The following is a 17,064-nucleotide window of genomic DNA, read 5'->3' on the forward strand; positions in this document are numbered from 1 at the left end:
ACACAATGTTGGGGTTTTGGTCATTTGTAATTATATTTCTTAAGTAGGTAGGCCATGTATTCTATGGAAAAGTACCGGTATCAAGGATCGTCGTCAAAAAGGTTGTTATGAATAAATATGTAGGCTTACGTATCCAAGATATGAGCTATGGGCCTATTGGCTGTATGGTCCAGCGATTGCATCACACGGTGAGTAGAAACAGAAAGTGACACATTGGAAAAGCGAGTTTAGCACTTCCTCCGTTAAACCTCTGTTACAATCACCCACTGCAGTTGTGATTTTTTACTTTACACTTTACACAACCGCCATTGAAGCGCCGTCAATGAGTGGAAACCTTTTTTGTAAGCTATTGGCGACGATCATTTCAGTGTCCAGCCCTATACAACACTGATTCAAGGTCTTCTTTCTGGTTGTCAAAACTCAAGAAACATTTTATACTCAAAGAATTTCTGGTTCCGATTTGGACGATGTCTAGTTATTTAATTTCATTTACGGTTACACTATTAGACTATATTATTGCACTTGCGATTAATTAAATCCGTTATGTAAGAAAAACGTTTTTAATCTCACTTGGTTGGGATTTGCTTTCAAAACGTGATTCGAAATGGTTTCGGTATTTGTAAACAACATTTGTATACATATCATTGACAGCTAGAAAAAATAATCTTGATCCGAACAGCTGTTCGTTATTTCATAGACGATTATGTGATAAAAATTGAACGAAAATTTGACAAAAATCGCACAAAACTGCATTTTTGAACGTCCGTAATTTTATTTACAAAGTAGTGAGGCTATATTTAAATCACTAAAGACACTCTCGCCAATCCAGTGAATACATTAAAATGACTTGGATCTTGATAGGTACTCTGGTTTTCACGGAGAAGATTGCGTAAAATGCCATCTTGAGTGTTAAGCACGGGTCACACTAGGCTGGCATCAGCGGCGAATTGAAAGAAGCCGCGACTGTAAGCTTAATGTGACCACAAAATTCGCAGCTGACACTGAGCTGACTCAGCCTGGATTGGTGAGCCGGTGATGCTGGTGCCAGCTGCTGATCACCAGCGGCTGGCGAACAGCCTAGTGTGACCCGTGCTTTACAGACAAAGGGAAAGACAGACAGACAGACAGAAATAATAGAGATAAGACTCGTTTCTGCTACTTTAATGTATAAAACGTAAAAATAACCTAAAAGTATATAATTCTGAGCAAAGTACAGACAAAACTCTAATTTTATTTATATAGATGATTATTAAAGGCAGCATTGGTCATTGACCATCTTATGAAAAGATTTAAAGGAAGAGAAAGAAGAACCACATGTTTTTTATGTTATACACAGCTGATATTTATAAACAAAACTTTTCGACAAAATTGTGCTTCATTTAATCATTTAGTTCAGTTCATTTTACCTATTCGTTCATTTCCCGAATTCGTTTCGTAGTTCAGTCTCAGTCAGAGTAAATAAAACAAAGCGAAAACTGAAAATAGTAAGTTAATTTAGTAAAACAATATTGTGGACATCGTGGTGGTTGTGATAGAAGCGGCATTGCATTGCCATCATTGTTGTTATTGATACTTCTACTAAATATAAAATGACCTGATCTTTGGCTTGATGTTTGATTTAATCTGCTGGTGACAAGGTATGACCAAATTTCATTTCACTTTAGCTATCTACAAATTATTTCTATAAAACAAAACAGTTTTAAATCTTGCCATTAAAAATGAAACGTAGCCTAAGCTATAGGATTTCATTTCCTCAATCTACTTAGATTCCTGATTTTTAGAAACAAAATAACTTGAGCCTAGGCCTAAACATAAATCGTGTGTTTTTAATTTGTCTTCAAAGTTAACCCTACGACAACCCTTCTCCCTTCAAAGTAGGCAGTTTTTAATTCAAGAAACTACAATAAATCAAATAACTCAGGCTAAACTTAAGTTAGGGCTAGTTAACTTACATTTGGCTAAATTTTAAAAACTTTATTCTAGGCCTAAACTTAGTTCGGTTCGTACAGCCACTCTTCTGGGGGACATTACTGCATAAGGTTAAGGTTGAGTGTTTTCTCTTAGGTTAATCTTGTAAGCTTGTAAGTACTGTTTAGACTGCCCATCCCATTGAATACCTTTGGGAACTGTTCGACTTCATCCTTATCAATTAAATTGACATTAGGCTTAAGGTTATCAGACCTAAACTAAGTAGTAACTTACCTACATTTCAACGAAGCAACGAGGAATTTTGTTTTATCACGTACAAATCTTCTGATAATACTCGGTCATTGTATTCAGAAGAACCTTAGCTACTTATAATCCCAGAATGTTAAGCCTATTTTTGCCTGGTCCATACAATACATGATTGCAACCTTGTAAGTTAATTGGAGACTGAGGGGTCGAGCCTGATGTTCTCCAAAGACTGATACATCGGCCCTGTATGGACTTTAAACCAAACTTTATGTTCATTGATTTCTATTTAAACTAGGCCTACCTTACAGGGCATTCCTTGCCGTACTTCATTTAACCTGAATTTCACCTAAACAAAAATTTGAAGTTTCATTTTCCTTGTTGTCCTCGACTTCCCGTAAGTTACCTATTACAGTTCTTTGTTTTATGTCCTTGTTTTAAAATACATCACCTTGTAAAATGTCCCTTGACACCACATCTAAGACACTTAACTTTAAGTTATATGCCGGGCACACCCCTTGTACCTACTCATGAAATAGGTTGAAACATTTCATCATTGCATCTCAACTTATTTCTGAAAGAGCCAACTCTATTGCTAAATGGCCCCTAGTTACGGTACTTCCTCTTAGCTAATTGCATTTGATAAGTCGCCTACTCAATCTCTTATTACATTTTGCTGTTTTAAAGCAGACTTATTGCCAACTTTGTTAGTTCCCTTGCTTAAAGTTAGTGAATCGTCAATTTGTAGAGTCTCTGAAAATTTAGAATTAACTTATTGATTAAAATCCATATTTTTTAGCCCCTGAGCTGATCTTGTGACTAAATCAATAAATAAGGTTACCTTCGTCAATCAGCTCATAGAAGTTGAAACATTGTTACGGCCGTTTCAGCATATCCATGCCATCATCAGACGTTCAGCCAAGTGGCGTCGTTAATATACAAAAACACAAACTGTCACACGCGACGTACACATACATAAACATAAACGGGGTTTTTTTACTAAACAGGCCTGTTGATTAGACATATCCGCAAAAGAGCAAGTAGCTGACTGGAGTCATTCATGCGGTGTCGTGTCAGTGGCGGCATTATCATTTGTACTTTGCCCTCTTGGTCTTGAATCCTTCCTCTGACTTAAAATACTATTGAAAATTACATGTGATTTGAATTGTAGTTTGTCATTTAAAATAAGTTCGCTATTGTCATTTTTTGTAGGCCTATGTGCTTTGTAAATTTCAAATTCTTCCAGGGTGTCCAAGTTATTGCCTTTTGTACATGTGTGAAGGATTTCCAAGCCAGTGTTGAGGTCATTTAGGTCGTGATTATTGTCCAATAGATGTTGGGCAAATGTAGACTTTTGTTTGTCAGCTTTCGGTTTCGGATGATGCTCCTTATATCTAGTTTTAAAAGTGCGCCCCGTTTTTCCTACATAAACACTAGGACAACTAGCACATTTAATTCTGTATACCCCTGTCCTGTCACCCTTATCAATAACCTTTCTCGTAACATTAAGTTTGTTCATAGTCTTGTTATTTGTCCTAAAAGTTAACTCTACACCGTGTCTTTTTAATTCTTTGGCCAATACATTCTGTAACGAATGGGAATATTCCACACATACATACTTCTTATCATGCTGAACTTCATTATTTTTATTCCTATTTTTACACTTCTGTTTGTTAATTAATCTGTCGATCATATTTGCTTCAAACCCATTAGCTGTTGCTATGTGTCTAATGATATTGAGTTCTTTCTGATAATTAGTGGGTGACATGGGGAAGTTTAGCAGTCTATACACCATACTGTTGTATGCTGCAAACTTTTGTGAGGATGGATGGTAAGAGGTGTTATGGTTAGAGGTGTTATCTAGTCTATTGTCTATTTTCTCTATGGTCAAATCCAAAAATGTATAAAATGGTATAAAATGGATTATATCAATAAGGTTACCGAGTTTATAGTGAATAATAATATTTTAGAAATTTAAAAAGATCCAACCAGTGTCTTTCAGAGAAAGATCAGAAAGTTAGTTAATAATTGTAAAATACTATTCACAGAAGCAGAAATAAAGAGCCTTGCAGTAACTAACCCTAAAGCACCGGTGTTAAGAGGTTTGCCTAAGGTACATAAGGAAGGCGTACCAATAAGACTGTTAGTAGACTATACCTCGGCGCCAACTTATACTCTCTCTAAGAAACTGGAACAAATCTTAAAGAATGAAATAACCCTTAATAACGACAAAAGTTTGAAAAATACGTATGATTTTATAGACAAAACAAAAAGTTTGAATGTTAGGAGGCAAGATTTATTAGTTTCATTCGATATTGTCAACCTTTTCACTAATGTCCCCGTAGATCAAACTCTAGAGATAGTTAAAAATAACCTAACCACGAGCTCAAATATGTTACCTGAAGCCATTGATGAGTTATTGATTTTATTAAAAGAGGTTTTGAAACAGAATTATTTCATATTTAATGAAAAATACTACACACAGTCTGATGGCCTAGCAATGGGTTCCCCGCTGTCATGTATTCTTGCCGATATTTACTTAAATTATATAGAAAATGAGTTTATATTTTCAGACTACAACAAACAAAAGCAAAAAATATTGCAGTACCACAGATATGTTGATGATACAATTCTTTTGTTCAACGGAAATAACAGACAACTGGATTTATTACACACTTATCTTAATACTATATCACCTAATTTAAAATTTACAATGGAAGTAGAAGAATGAAATAAGATCAATTTTTTGGATTTGACCATAGAGAAAATAGACAATAGACTAGATTTCAGCATATACAGGAAGCCAACTACTTCAAACCAGACAATACATAACACCTCTTACCATCCATCCTCACAAAAGTTTGCAGCATACAACAGTATGGTGTATAGACTGCTAAACGTCCCCATGTCACCCACTAATTATCAGAAAGAACTCAATATCATTAGACACATAGCAACAGCTAATGGGTTTGAAGCAAATATGATCGACAGATTAATTAACAAACAGAAGTGTAAAAATAGGAATAAAAATAATGAAGTTCAGCATGATAAGAAGTATGTATGTGTGGAATATTCCCATTCGTTACAGAATGTATTGGCCAAAGAATTAAAAAGACACGGTGTAGAGTTAACTTTTAGGACAAATAACAAGACTATGAACAAACTTAATGTTACGAGAAAGGTTATTGATAAGGGTGACAGGTCAGGGGTATACAGAATTAAATGTGCTAGTTGTCCTAGTGTTTATGTAGGAAAAACGGGGCGCACTTTTAAAATTAGATATAAGGAGCATCATCCGAAACCGAAAGCTGACAAACAAAAGTCTACATTTGCCCAACATCTAATGGACAATAATCACGACCTAAATGACCTCAACACTGGCTTGGAAATCCTTCACACATGTACAAAAGGCAATAAATTGGACACCCTGGAAGAATTTGAAATTTACAAAGCACATACAAAAAATGACAATAGCGAACTTATTTTAAATGACAAACTACAATTCAAATCACATGTAATTTTCAATAGTATTTTAAGTCAGAGGAAGGATTCAAGACCAAGAGGGCAAAGTACAAATGATAATGCCGCCACTGACACGACACCGCATGAATGACTCCAGTCAGCTACTTGCTCTTATAGCGTGCGGATATGTCTAATCAACAGGCCTGTTTAGTAAAAAACCCCCGTTTATGTTTATGTATGTGTACGTCGCGTGTGACAGTTTGTGTTTGAATATTTTGTATATTAACGACGCCACTTGGCTGAACGTCTGATGATGGCATGGATATGCTGAAACGGCCGTAACAATGTTTTAACTTATTGACTCCAATTACAATCACATCAAGTAAGAGATCAAATCTGAGTAGCCTACTTATCAGCTCTTCCTTTAATTTACCACACGTTTCAGCTAGGCTAATTTATGCAGGTCATTGCACAATGAGTGGCCTACCGTATCTGAGGGACAGACGCGGGGCGTAACCATCAATACTGGACTGAGGAATGGTTCTGGGCACTATGAGTGGCCTAAGATACCTGAAATGACATTAGGGAGACCCCATAACAGACCTCAAAGGGTTAAAACTCTCATCTCAGAAATTTGAAAGCCTACGGGGCAGAGTCCTAGGTCAATATCAAAGCGGGAATTGTTCTATAGCCTATGTATCGCCAGAGTTGTAGCTTCATATTTATCCAATATGAGCCCATTCGATCGGTTCAGTAATTTTTTAGCTAAGCTAATAAAAACACACACAGACAGACACCACCTCTTCTTTATTATAGTACTAGCTGCTGTACCCGTGATTCACAATGGGATGATGTACTATACTACCTAATCCAAACACTTGTTACGTATTTTGAATTTATAAACAAAAAGCCACTAAACTAATACAAAAAAGTACTGTCTACAATGTAATTGTCCTACTGTTTACTTACATGAAAATATATCATTAACATTTTTTTCATAACTTTAATACACTCAGTCCCGTGCGTCTTGAGACTCTACTGAGAGGAGTGTGAGGGACTAAACCGGTTAATAAATCAAAAGCAGGGGCTGGGCTGATACAGCAACAGTTATAGAATATTTTTGATCAATAATCAATGACATAATTTTAGAATAAATAAACCTGCCACATAGTTGAGTAAAATATTATATTTACATTTCTTTGGATCAGCTGTCTGAAATAAATTGTGAAATAAGCAAGTTGGCAGCAGGCCCGTTTTTGACCCTGTCAGCGCCCTAGGCACAACTAATAGTAGCGCCCTTTGCAATATATATATAACGGGTGTACCGACCGGGAATCATGGGGGAGTTTTGTGAACCAGGAATTGTGTGAATTTTGTATTTCTACCAGGAGTTTTCAATTTACCGTGATCGCACATGTCAACAGTGACGTTTCCGTGACCGTGGGAGAAGATAATATGTCTACACACGGCCATGAGGGATGATTGGAATATTGCCGCGATCGCGAAAGATGATGATGATCTTCACACAACTGCGGGACATGATTAACATTTTGCCACAATCGTGGGAGACGTACCATGTATTCACGACCGCGGGAGATGGTTACGATGTCTACAGGACCGCAGGAGATACAATAATGATTTTTACACGGCCGCGGGCCGTGTGGGATGATCAGAATTATGCCTCGATTGCGCAAGACGATGATAATGTCCATATGACCGTGGGAAAAATCTGAATTTTTACTCATTTGCGGTAGACGATGATAATCTCCTCACGACCGCGGGATATGCTCATATATTACTTTGATCATGGAAAACGATAATTATGATTAAACGACCCAACCGTGGAAAATAGTAAGAATCTTGCCGTAAACACGGGAGATGATTACGGATGTCTACACGGCCGCAAGGGATTATTAGAATTTTGCCGCGATCGCATGCAAATACAACCACCAATTTTTTATATTTTCCAAACTTTTGGCGCCCCCCAAAAAAGCCAATTGCCTTGCGCCCTAGGCACGTGCCTACCATGCCTATTCAGTAAATCGGCCCTGGTTGGCAGTTCTGCTTGTTTACATTGAAATGTCAACGCAAAGTTAAACATTGCGAATTTTCTCATGCTTCCATGGAGATCAATATTAATATTTACTTTTGAACACCTCGCCTCAAAACTTTATACTTCCAAGGGGTGTAGCCCAAGAGGAACTCAGGAAAGTGAATAGGCCTATGACATTCCTAGATATGTGATCCACATTTGTGCTTAATTTTGGCTCTATCGGTTTAGTATTTTAGTCATGAAAGCTACCCATACAGACAGGCACCACCTCAATTTTATAATAGTATATAGATATATAGATAAAACATACTCCTTTAGTAGATTTTTTATCCTCAGAGCCATTTTTCCCTAACGGCGGACATGGCGGTTGCCAGGGCCCTCACTTGGAGGATCAAATTTTATTTCTTGCAATTGTGTGTGGCGTTGATGAAATCCGCAAAAGATCTTCATTACTTCGCTGTTAACCGTATTTCGGCTACACTATTTCGCCGTATAGTTGTCTCTATTCATCCGCGATTGTGGAAGAGGTCCAGGATTTTAATGCGACCACCAAAGTCGAAGATCATGTCCCAGCAAACTCGGGATCTTCACGATTTCGTCATGAATGAACGAGACGAAGATGATGTCTCCGCAATCGGGCAAGATGATGTATTCACGGCCACATGAGAAGTTTATAATTCCATTGATGTTGACTATTTCCCCACTGCCATAGGAGACGTTCATGATTTCGCTGCGATCGCAGAAGACGAAGATGATATCTCCGCGATCGCGCATGATATTTTGCTGTGAACGTAGAAGATTTTCTCAACCTCTCCGCGACCGTGGCAGATAACCAATATTTTACTGTGGTCGCAGATTATGCTTACAATTTGGCTGCGATTAGGGCTTATATGTTAAAAAAATTACATGGAGAGGTGCACAATTAAAAAGTATTTGTATCGATGTGGTAGTATCCCGGAGAGAAAAATGAATGGATGTTAGGATCGTGCTTAGACAGAGGACCTACCTATATTATGGTAAAATAGTTCTTTAAATCCCGGGAGACTATACTCGTCTTTACAAAACAATTTTCTCTCCATTAAACTGAGGATAGATTCGACCAGTAGTAGGCCAATGAGGGCTTTTATCTCAATATCATTTGTTGGCCTGTGTACTACTTATTAGTTTCACGAGCAAGATGTTGACAAGCAGATTAAAATTTTATGTTAGTAATTGTCACAATTTGGGAAATAATTTCCTCAATAAGAAACATAAGACCATAATAAACATAATAAAATGCCAAGTTCTTTGAAAATAGGCCGACAGTGGTCGGTAGGGCTGAAAGATGTTATCACAGTCTTAGAGCCTGCAGTCCAGCAGCACACTCTGGGCCGCATGGCTATGGCCCCACACCACCAAACCATAATTAATGTGGATATGGAATAACGTGTGGTATATTATGAGCAGTTAGGGACGTGATATCTCGTGCTTTAACTTCCCAAAGAGAAATTATATTCTGCTTAGCCTAACGCATACCTTCTCAACATGATGGTTCCCGTTTAGTATGGAATCGACTCAGAATCCTTGCAGTTTGACCGCCTTGTCTTCGATACCCTGTTTGGGGAGAATGTGATGTATTGTGTCTTCTCAGCATTGATTTTGAGACAGCTCAGTACAAACCATTCTTTGGATTCATCCAGTAGAAATGCTGCCTCTGCTCGTAGGTTGTTCAGCTTTCTGTGCCTGGTCAGTGGTGTTATATCGTCTGCGAAGAGCAGTATTCATCTGGTAAGAGACAGATCGTTAGTCATACAGAGCAGGACCCAGAATTGAACCTTGGGGCACGCCATGGTGCTTTCCCTGCTACTAGAGAAGGCTCCATGCAGCGAAAAAATGTGTTTCCTGTTTTCCAAGTACAGTAGCTAGATAATGAGTTGAACCACTCCAGTGATGCCATACTTGGCTTTGGCCTTCAGGAAAGACACTTATCTTGTTTTGTCTCAACTCTTGGGATCCCCAACAGATCTCTTGACAATTTCTTAGGTTAAGCCTACCTTCCTTCTCATGCCAAAACCTAAGCAACAAACTGTCTGGCCTACAACTCGATATCACTTTTGTCTTTTACTTTTTTAAGGCTGTGGGCTTCTTTTTATGTTTTTTTAGGTGATTGGGACAGACATGTTTTATACTCAAGCAGTTTTGTAATCAAATTTTTATGTCTTTTTTCAATGTGATAAAGGAAATTATGTATGAGAATACGTTGAAAAATCACTAGGTTTATTTATTTTGCTAAGTTATTAAGTTTTATGTCTTTGTTGTAGGAATTACTAATGGAAGGGTTGCCTGATGATGTTGTGGCTAAGATTGCAGCCTTCTTGCAATCAAGAGATCTTCTTGCTTGTTCAGCCGTGAACAGGAAATGGCGGGAGAAATTCAATAGAAAACCTTTGTGGACTCCTCACCTTATCTTCTTAGAAGAATACTATAACATCCAAGAAAAATACAAGGAAATGATATTGTGTCCTCCTTACCTTTCTTCTCTTCAGCCGTTGTGTACAGCAAGAGAGCGCTACATCCGAGACCAGTGTTTGCGTTTTAATTTCAAGGCTGGACTTTTCACGATAGAATCTTTTCACCCGAAGACTGATGGTAAAGTAAATCAAATCATCAATCACTTAGATAAAGATGGCCACTATTGGCTTTTTCTGACATTTGCTCATAGGATTGAGGTTTGGAACATAACCAATAAACCTTATTTTCAAACCCGTGCAGAGAAGAAACTACCATTTCCAGTTGAACAAGATAGTTTATATATTTTGGATACAAAAGTAATTTTGGTTTATAGCAACACAGTTCAGGTATATTCTTTTGAGGGACCAAAGTTTGAACTCATTTTCCAGTGTGCTTTTTTTAACGACAATGAATTGTCCCAAATAGATACACAAGGACAACTAAAAGCCAACTTCAACCATATAATGTTCAAACACATAATGATTGGTAATATATTGATAAGCTATCCGGCGTGGACTGATAAGCTAAACCTGCCAACTACCTGTCTTCATGTGTGGAAAATGGACACCTTGACAAAATTGGATGCAGTAAAAATGCCTTATGAACGTTTTCATCTTTATCACAATGATGACGATTGTAGAACCTACGTTTCCTTTAAATTTTTCAAAGGGGACCAAGACAAAGTTCCTCTTATTGTAACAGAAGCAACTGGTACAGTAGTAAACATTTTTGATCTAGTTGAAATGAGGTTTCTAGAGATTTTCAAATCTTACAATTCTGTTCAAATATATTGGAGCACAATTGTTGATGAAAGGGTTCATGTAATTGCAGCTTTTCAAAAAATGTGTTTCTTCTCCACCACCTTTGATTTTCATGGTGCAGATGGAGTTAATAGAGAACTAACCAAGGCAACAGGTTTACATTTTTCAAGTCATGTTATGATAAGCGATTCAGGAGTGCATGCCAAAACACCTTGTGGTACATGGTTCATTGGGGTTAAAGAAGGAAGATTTGCTTCTGTAAAACTGCTTGATAACTGTGAAAGCAACAAAATGGCTAGCTTTGTTGTTGTGAGTCAGTTATTATTCTTAAGAGATGATGATGGATGCACTACCATATGGGATTTAGCCAAAAAATGCCCAGTTAATGAATTGTCTCCTAGTCTTGGTGACATAGACCTATCACATGTAGCTTCTTTATCATCAACAGAGTTTCCTCCAAAAATCATATTTCCAAATACTGAAGGAGACCTTGTGATTGTTCTCAGTTTTTGGTAGTAAGCTACCTACGTGAAGATAGTATGGCCTCTTAACTGTTTCATAAACACTGGTGATGTAATATCTAACCATCGCACATTTTTAGTTAGTAACTTGGACCTGTATAAATTTAATAAGTAGTTGAAATTGAAAGACTGTTATTGTTATTAAGTTCAATCATTCTGATTCATTTTGTTTATTTTTAACACAACAAAAACATCCATGTTCGCAGCATCTTCAAAAAATACTTTTTTATGTATTACTTAAAATTTTATTGGGTCAAAGCTAGATCTCAAACCACCCTATGATATTCTCCCACCCTACTATGATGTACTTACACTTTTATATACATCTCTCTAGCAGCTAAATATAACTTTTACTGACAATGGTTTATAACGGTTTTCCCATTGCGTGTTTTCACACAGATCAATTTGGTTATAATAATGTATGCACAAAGCAGCATTCGATAGGCTCTTTTCCTAGAAGTTAAATAATTATTGGGGATTATTTAAATCTGGGTATTTTGTGTTGCTAAAACTTTTGTATAATTTATAGCTTGTTATTGTAAGATTTTAAATTTGCCAGCTAAATAATCTATTCATTTTGAGATTATTGTGTTCCCATTACCCATAGGTAAAAACATAGATTGGTACAGTGTTTTGTAAATTTTTTACCCAAACAGGAAAAGAAATTAGTAAGTTTATCATAGAATTTTCACTGAATAAAATGTGTTACTATAATTTATATTGATCTAATTTTGTTTGTATATATCCTGAGCTGTACTTTTCAATATTTATCATAATATGTCCATTATTATCAAATCTTACAATTATGTCCATTATTTTATATTTGTATACAGTTTATGTAAGTTTTAATCATAATATACTATTTATATCTAGTTTTTTTTTATTTCGCCTAAAACATTATTGAAGATACATAGGGAGTAGTCTTAGTAAGATTCAAACTTGTTTAAACAATGTATTTTCTAGTCATTATTTAAAAATTGATAATTATATGTTTATATGTAGTCTATGTTTCAAAATGGGAATTTAATGGCTATTGGTTGATTTATTGGCCCAGGACAACTTTTAACATTTAAAGTTAGACCTTTTGTATTTCAGATCTTGGAAGAAGTTTTAGGAAATTTTCAGCTAAATATCTGTACATAAAAAGTGTGGTTTTAAGTATGCAGATGGTACAAAACTACACAGGTGTATTTTCTTTATTAACACAACTGTTAAGCAGGAAACCCACTAGTCCGATCCGACAAGTCTCCGACACCTTCTGCACATTTTAAGGCAATAACCCATTGGTATGACGGGCTCCGACAGTAGACCTAGCAATACACTATAAGAGCTAGAAATACACATTAAATCAATAGATTATTTTAGGCTTCATACACTTATTTCACATATTTATAGAATTATTTTATAACTACTTCAGACACCTACTATTAAAGAATAAGGGAGCGAGCTGGTCTGGTGGAGTACGGAGCTTTGGTCACCAAGGTCCTGGATTCAAATTGCATCAATCATCAATGGAGTTTATCCATATGAGAATGCCGATACCCTTCCAGTTATCATGATAACCTTTATTACTAACTGCATACAGAAAGGGATACTCGCCAATTGCTTCGATCAAACATTCGTCAATACTCATGTCACCACACACGAAGCTAGACAGTGACTAATCTAGGCCTTGTGCACGCAGACTGGAGGAAAATCGGATCCGACGTTCGACAATGCCCTCAGAGCAATGTTGTCAGAATGTGTCGGGTCGGACTAGTGGGTTACTGTCCATTTAAAGCCATGCAAAGTAATTGTGTCGGATCGGAGAGTGTAGTGGGTTTCCTGCTTTAGTTGATGCCAGCAATGGAAAGAGCATGTTTATGAGTTTGTTTTGATTTGGTTATGTGTGGTGTGGTTTGACTTGGTCATTACAAGTCAATAAAAGGGTTTTTGTGTGTTGGAGGTTACTCCGAACTAGAGCCGTTGTGACTCCTAGCAAAACTTTCAGAATGGACGCTTCTTGCTCTAACTGTATAGGGTGATGCCCCTGTGTTTGGTGAGGAAGTTTTGTTACTTAGAAGACTCCTTTTATTGTTATGTATTAGCATTAGCCACTTAATAAACAAGTCTGTAACAGTTAATCAATTATCCAAGACAAAACAAACCTATATACACAACTGTTTATACCCCCCCCCCCCACCACATTGGTCCCCAACAACAACAACCCCAACAATTTGGCCCTTTCCAAACTTGCCCTTTCCATTGGTGGAACATCAATAGCTGTATTAATTAGGATGACAGAAAATCTACATGTTTGGCTTTGTACCTTTATTTCAACACCCTGTGCATGATGTGCAATCACTGTTTTGAGTCTCATGAGCTTAATCTCTGTCCCTCAGCACCCTTAAAATTTCAATTGCAAAATACTTGATTAAACAAAGTGATCTGAGGTTAAGTTTCTATACTTAATACTTACATTTTTCAAATTTGTGAACATTGAAATTTGACTATTTTATAATACCGGTATCTAATATGGACTAAATTAAGTATATAAATGGAATTAGAAAGATCAAAGATGTCTGTGGTACATTTTGACTTGTCGATACTGAAATAGATCTTTCATTCATGTAGCCAATCTATCAATCAATAAGATCGTAGTTGAATGAGCTGCCTTAGTGTGTGCTGCTGTTAAAATTGTATTGCCTCACTTAGTTTTTGATACCTTGATAATTGATGTGAAATGCTACCTTGATTGAATATGCTATAGTTTATAGTAGGTCTGAACTAGTAGAAGCTCTTCTTTCAGTTTAGTTTGGATAGTCGGTGAATATGACACAATCATACTGTGTAATTGGTACAGAACACTTGGTTGTAGGCTCAATTCAACTACAACATAAACATGGGAATGGGACGTCTTCTACTCTCCTATCAAAATTGATAAGTTAGTTTTAAAAAATTTGCCGTATCACAATTTAAACCTAAGCATGGTTGAACTGAACATTTAATAAAAATCTTCGACTGGTGTTGGTAATTTTATCCTCGAGAAGTAGACAGACTTCAGGAGGATCTGTTTTGTGAGCCCAGTGAATATTTAAAGAAATGTGCCTTACATAATTATTGTTTCTAATATATTTACATTGTTTTATACGTCTTCATTGACGTTTTAAAATATTTTTGTTGTTCTGTTAATAAAATTAAAGACTTCTCAATTTAAAAATATATATTACTGGTCACTGGTCAGTTTAGTGTACTTTTATTTGATGATGATAAATATATTCAATGCATTTAGACTTTAATAAACATGGTGAGCTAGTAATCTGTTAATAACTAGTTACAATGACAAGCTTAGAAAACAATATGTTACAGTAATATAGAACTTCTTAACTCTAACATTTTTACTTTTGTTGTTTTATTAGACAAATAATCCTGTTTAAATGTTAAAAAATATGTGATTTCAGAGTATTACTGATGTTATTTTGTTTAAATAATGTTAATTCTTTTCTTATTTTAAACACTGTACAAGTTAGTTGTTTGTTTTGTGATTTATTGACATTTTATAGAACAATTGTTATTATAACAACGTTATTCTGAAGTAAAGTTTCTTTATTCGATTTGTGTTTCAATACCTATTTTTAAGCAATAATATCATAATCATTACATAGCCAGAATCATTACTAACTACATTTTTATGCTTTGAAAATATTTTTTTCCTACAGTCAACCGACAAAGTTGGCTTCCTTGTACTGTTTATAGTACAGAAAGCTGCTAATTGCTGCATATTTATACTTTGCCGTACGGTTTATACTTTGCCGCACATCAGGATTCCAACGAAACAACACAAAACAGCGTGGTTCTATTATGCACGTAATCCGTGTACGCTTGGAAATAGGTTGGCAACACTTTAAAAATAATAATACTATGAGCAGCTGATTGACTATTATAACTACGATTTAACCTGTCATTTCGTGTTTATAGTTTCAGTATTTCTGAACTTTCTGGACTTTTCTTTTAAACGTTTTTAAAAAATTCCTACGATCTTAACAAACAAGAAAATACCTTTAAACAATTTTTTTAAGGTGCGGAAACCACTTCAAATTACAAAAACATTCGGAACTATATTCTCAAAACGCAGAGGATATTTTTTGCCGAGGAAAAATAGCGGAGTGATACGGACCGCGGGTACTACTTTCTCTAGGGCACCATTTGGTTGCCAGCTGAACCTAAAAACGTGTTGTATAGTGTTTGAAAGACTAATTATTTATATGCTTTATAGTGACTGTAGGAAAAATATAATGTGTAACACGAGTGAAAAAGGCCTTTGCTGCACTCGAGATCATTCCGCACGAGCCGCAGGCGAGTGCGTAAACATTGCTCTCGTGTGCAGCAAAGTGCCACTTTCACCACTAGTTACACAAATAACTATTTCCTACAGTTACCTGACAAAGCGGGCTTTCTTGTACTGATTATAGCACGGAAAGTAATTGCTGCATTTACTTACTTTTGCCGCACTCATTTTACTTTTGCCGCACTCCAGTATTCTAACCAAACAACACAAAACCGTGTGCTTTTATTAGGCACGTAATAATGTACGATTGAAAATAAGTTGGAAACACTTAATTATATTAAGACTACAATCAGCTGGTGCAGTGTTTCACATTTTTGTTCAACGCTTGGATTTAACCTAACCTAAAACTGTTAAGTGTTTTAAATACTAATTATTTATATGCTTTATAGTAACAGTAGAAAATATATAATGTGTAACACGAGCGCAAAGTGCCACTTCGCACGCTAGTTACACAAATAACTATTTCTTCCACTAATCCAATTTAATATTAAGGGGTAACCATTGGATTGAACATTAAATTAAAATATAAAGAAATATTTTGAATGTTGCAAAACAAAACAAAATCAGAAATATGACTTCTTCAAATTTACGTCTTATTAATATTATTTTAAATTCAAGATTTTTAATTTTCAAACATACAAGGATGATGCTTTGAACAATGTCAATAAATTACTAATTGTATCTATAAATGCTATCCTACTATATACAGGGAGTTTCAGTAAAGCGTAGCGGGCTATGCAGATTCAGATTCTACATGCAAAAATAAGTCGAAAATGTAGAATAACTTTTTTTTGATTTCGGCTTAGTTTGGCCATAATCCGCCATTTTGTATTTTTTTGAAAATAATTAATAACTCAAAAACCCTTGGAGATATTTTTATGAAACTTGGTACAAACTTTATTTCTACAGGTATAAACATTCTCCGAAAATATCTTTGATCAGACTCAACAAATTTCGAAATGGCGGCCATTTAAAATTTTTTAAGTAAATACAATGAAAACCGGCCATTAAAACAAAAATTTTAAATGGTCGCCATTTTGAAACTCGATGAGCCTGATCAAAGATATTTTCGGAGAATGTTTATACCTGTAGAATTAAAGTTTGTACCAAGTTTCATAAAAGTATCTCCAAGGGTTTTTGAGTTATTAATTATTTTCAAAAAAATACAAAATGGCGGATTATGGCCAAACTAAGCCGAAATCGAAAAAAAGTTATTCTACATTTTCGACTAATTTTTGCATGTAGAATCTGAATCTGCATAGCCCGCTACGCAGGGCC

The 17,064-nt window shown here is 35.8% G+C and overlaps 1 protein-coding gene across 1 annotated transcript; it reads left to right on the forward strand.

The window, feature by feature from the left end:
• Positions 1 to 1,379: 1,379 nt before the first annotated feature.
• LOC128986612 (uncharacterized) lies at positions 1,380 to 15,050 on the forward strand. Its single transcript, XM_054407062.1, has 2 exons — positions 1,380 to 1,637; positions 9,988 to 15,050. The coding sequence occupies exon 2, from the start codon at positions 9,997 to 9,999 to the stop codon at positions 11,452 to 11,454; it is 1,458 nt and encodes a 485-aa protein (XP_054263037.1). The 5' UTR covers positions 1,380 to 1,637; positions 9,988 to 9,996; the 3' UTR covers positions 11,455 to 15,050.
• The last annotated feature ends 2,014 nt before the right edge of the window (positions 15,051 to 17,064 follow it).

Source organism: Macrosteles quadrilineatus, unplaced genomic scaffold (assembly GCF_028750875.1).
Source record: "Macrosteles quadrilineatus isolate MER2022 unplaced genomic scaffold, UCM_ALF_1.0 Scaffold_2__2_contigs__length_208266976, whole genome shotgun sequence".
Lineage (NCBI taxonomy): Eukaryota > Metazoa > Arthropoda > Insecta > Hemiptera > Cicadellidae > Macrosteles > Macrosteles quadrilineatus.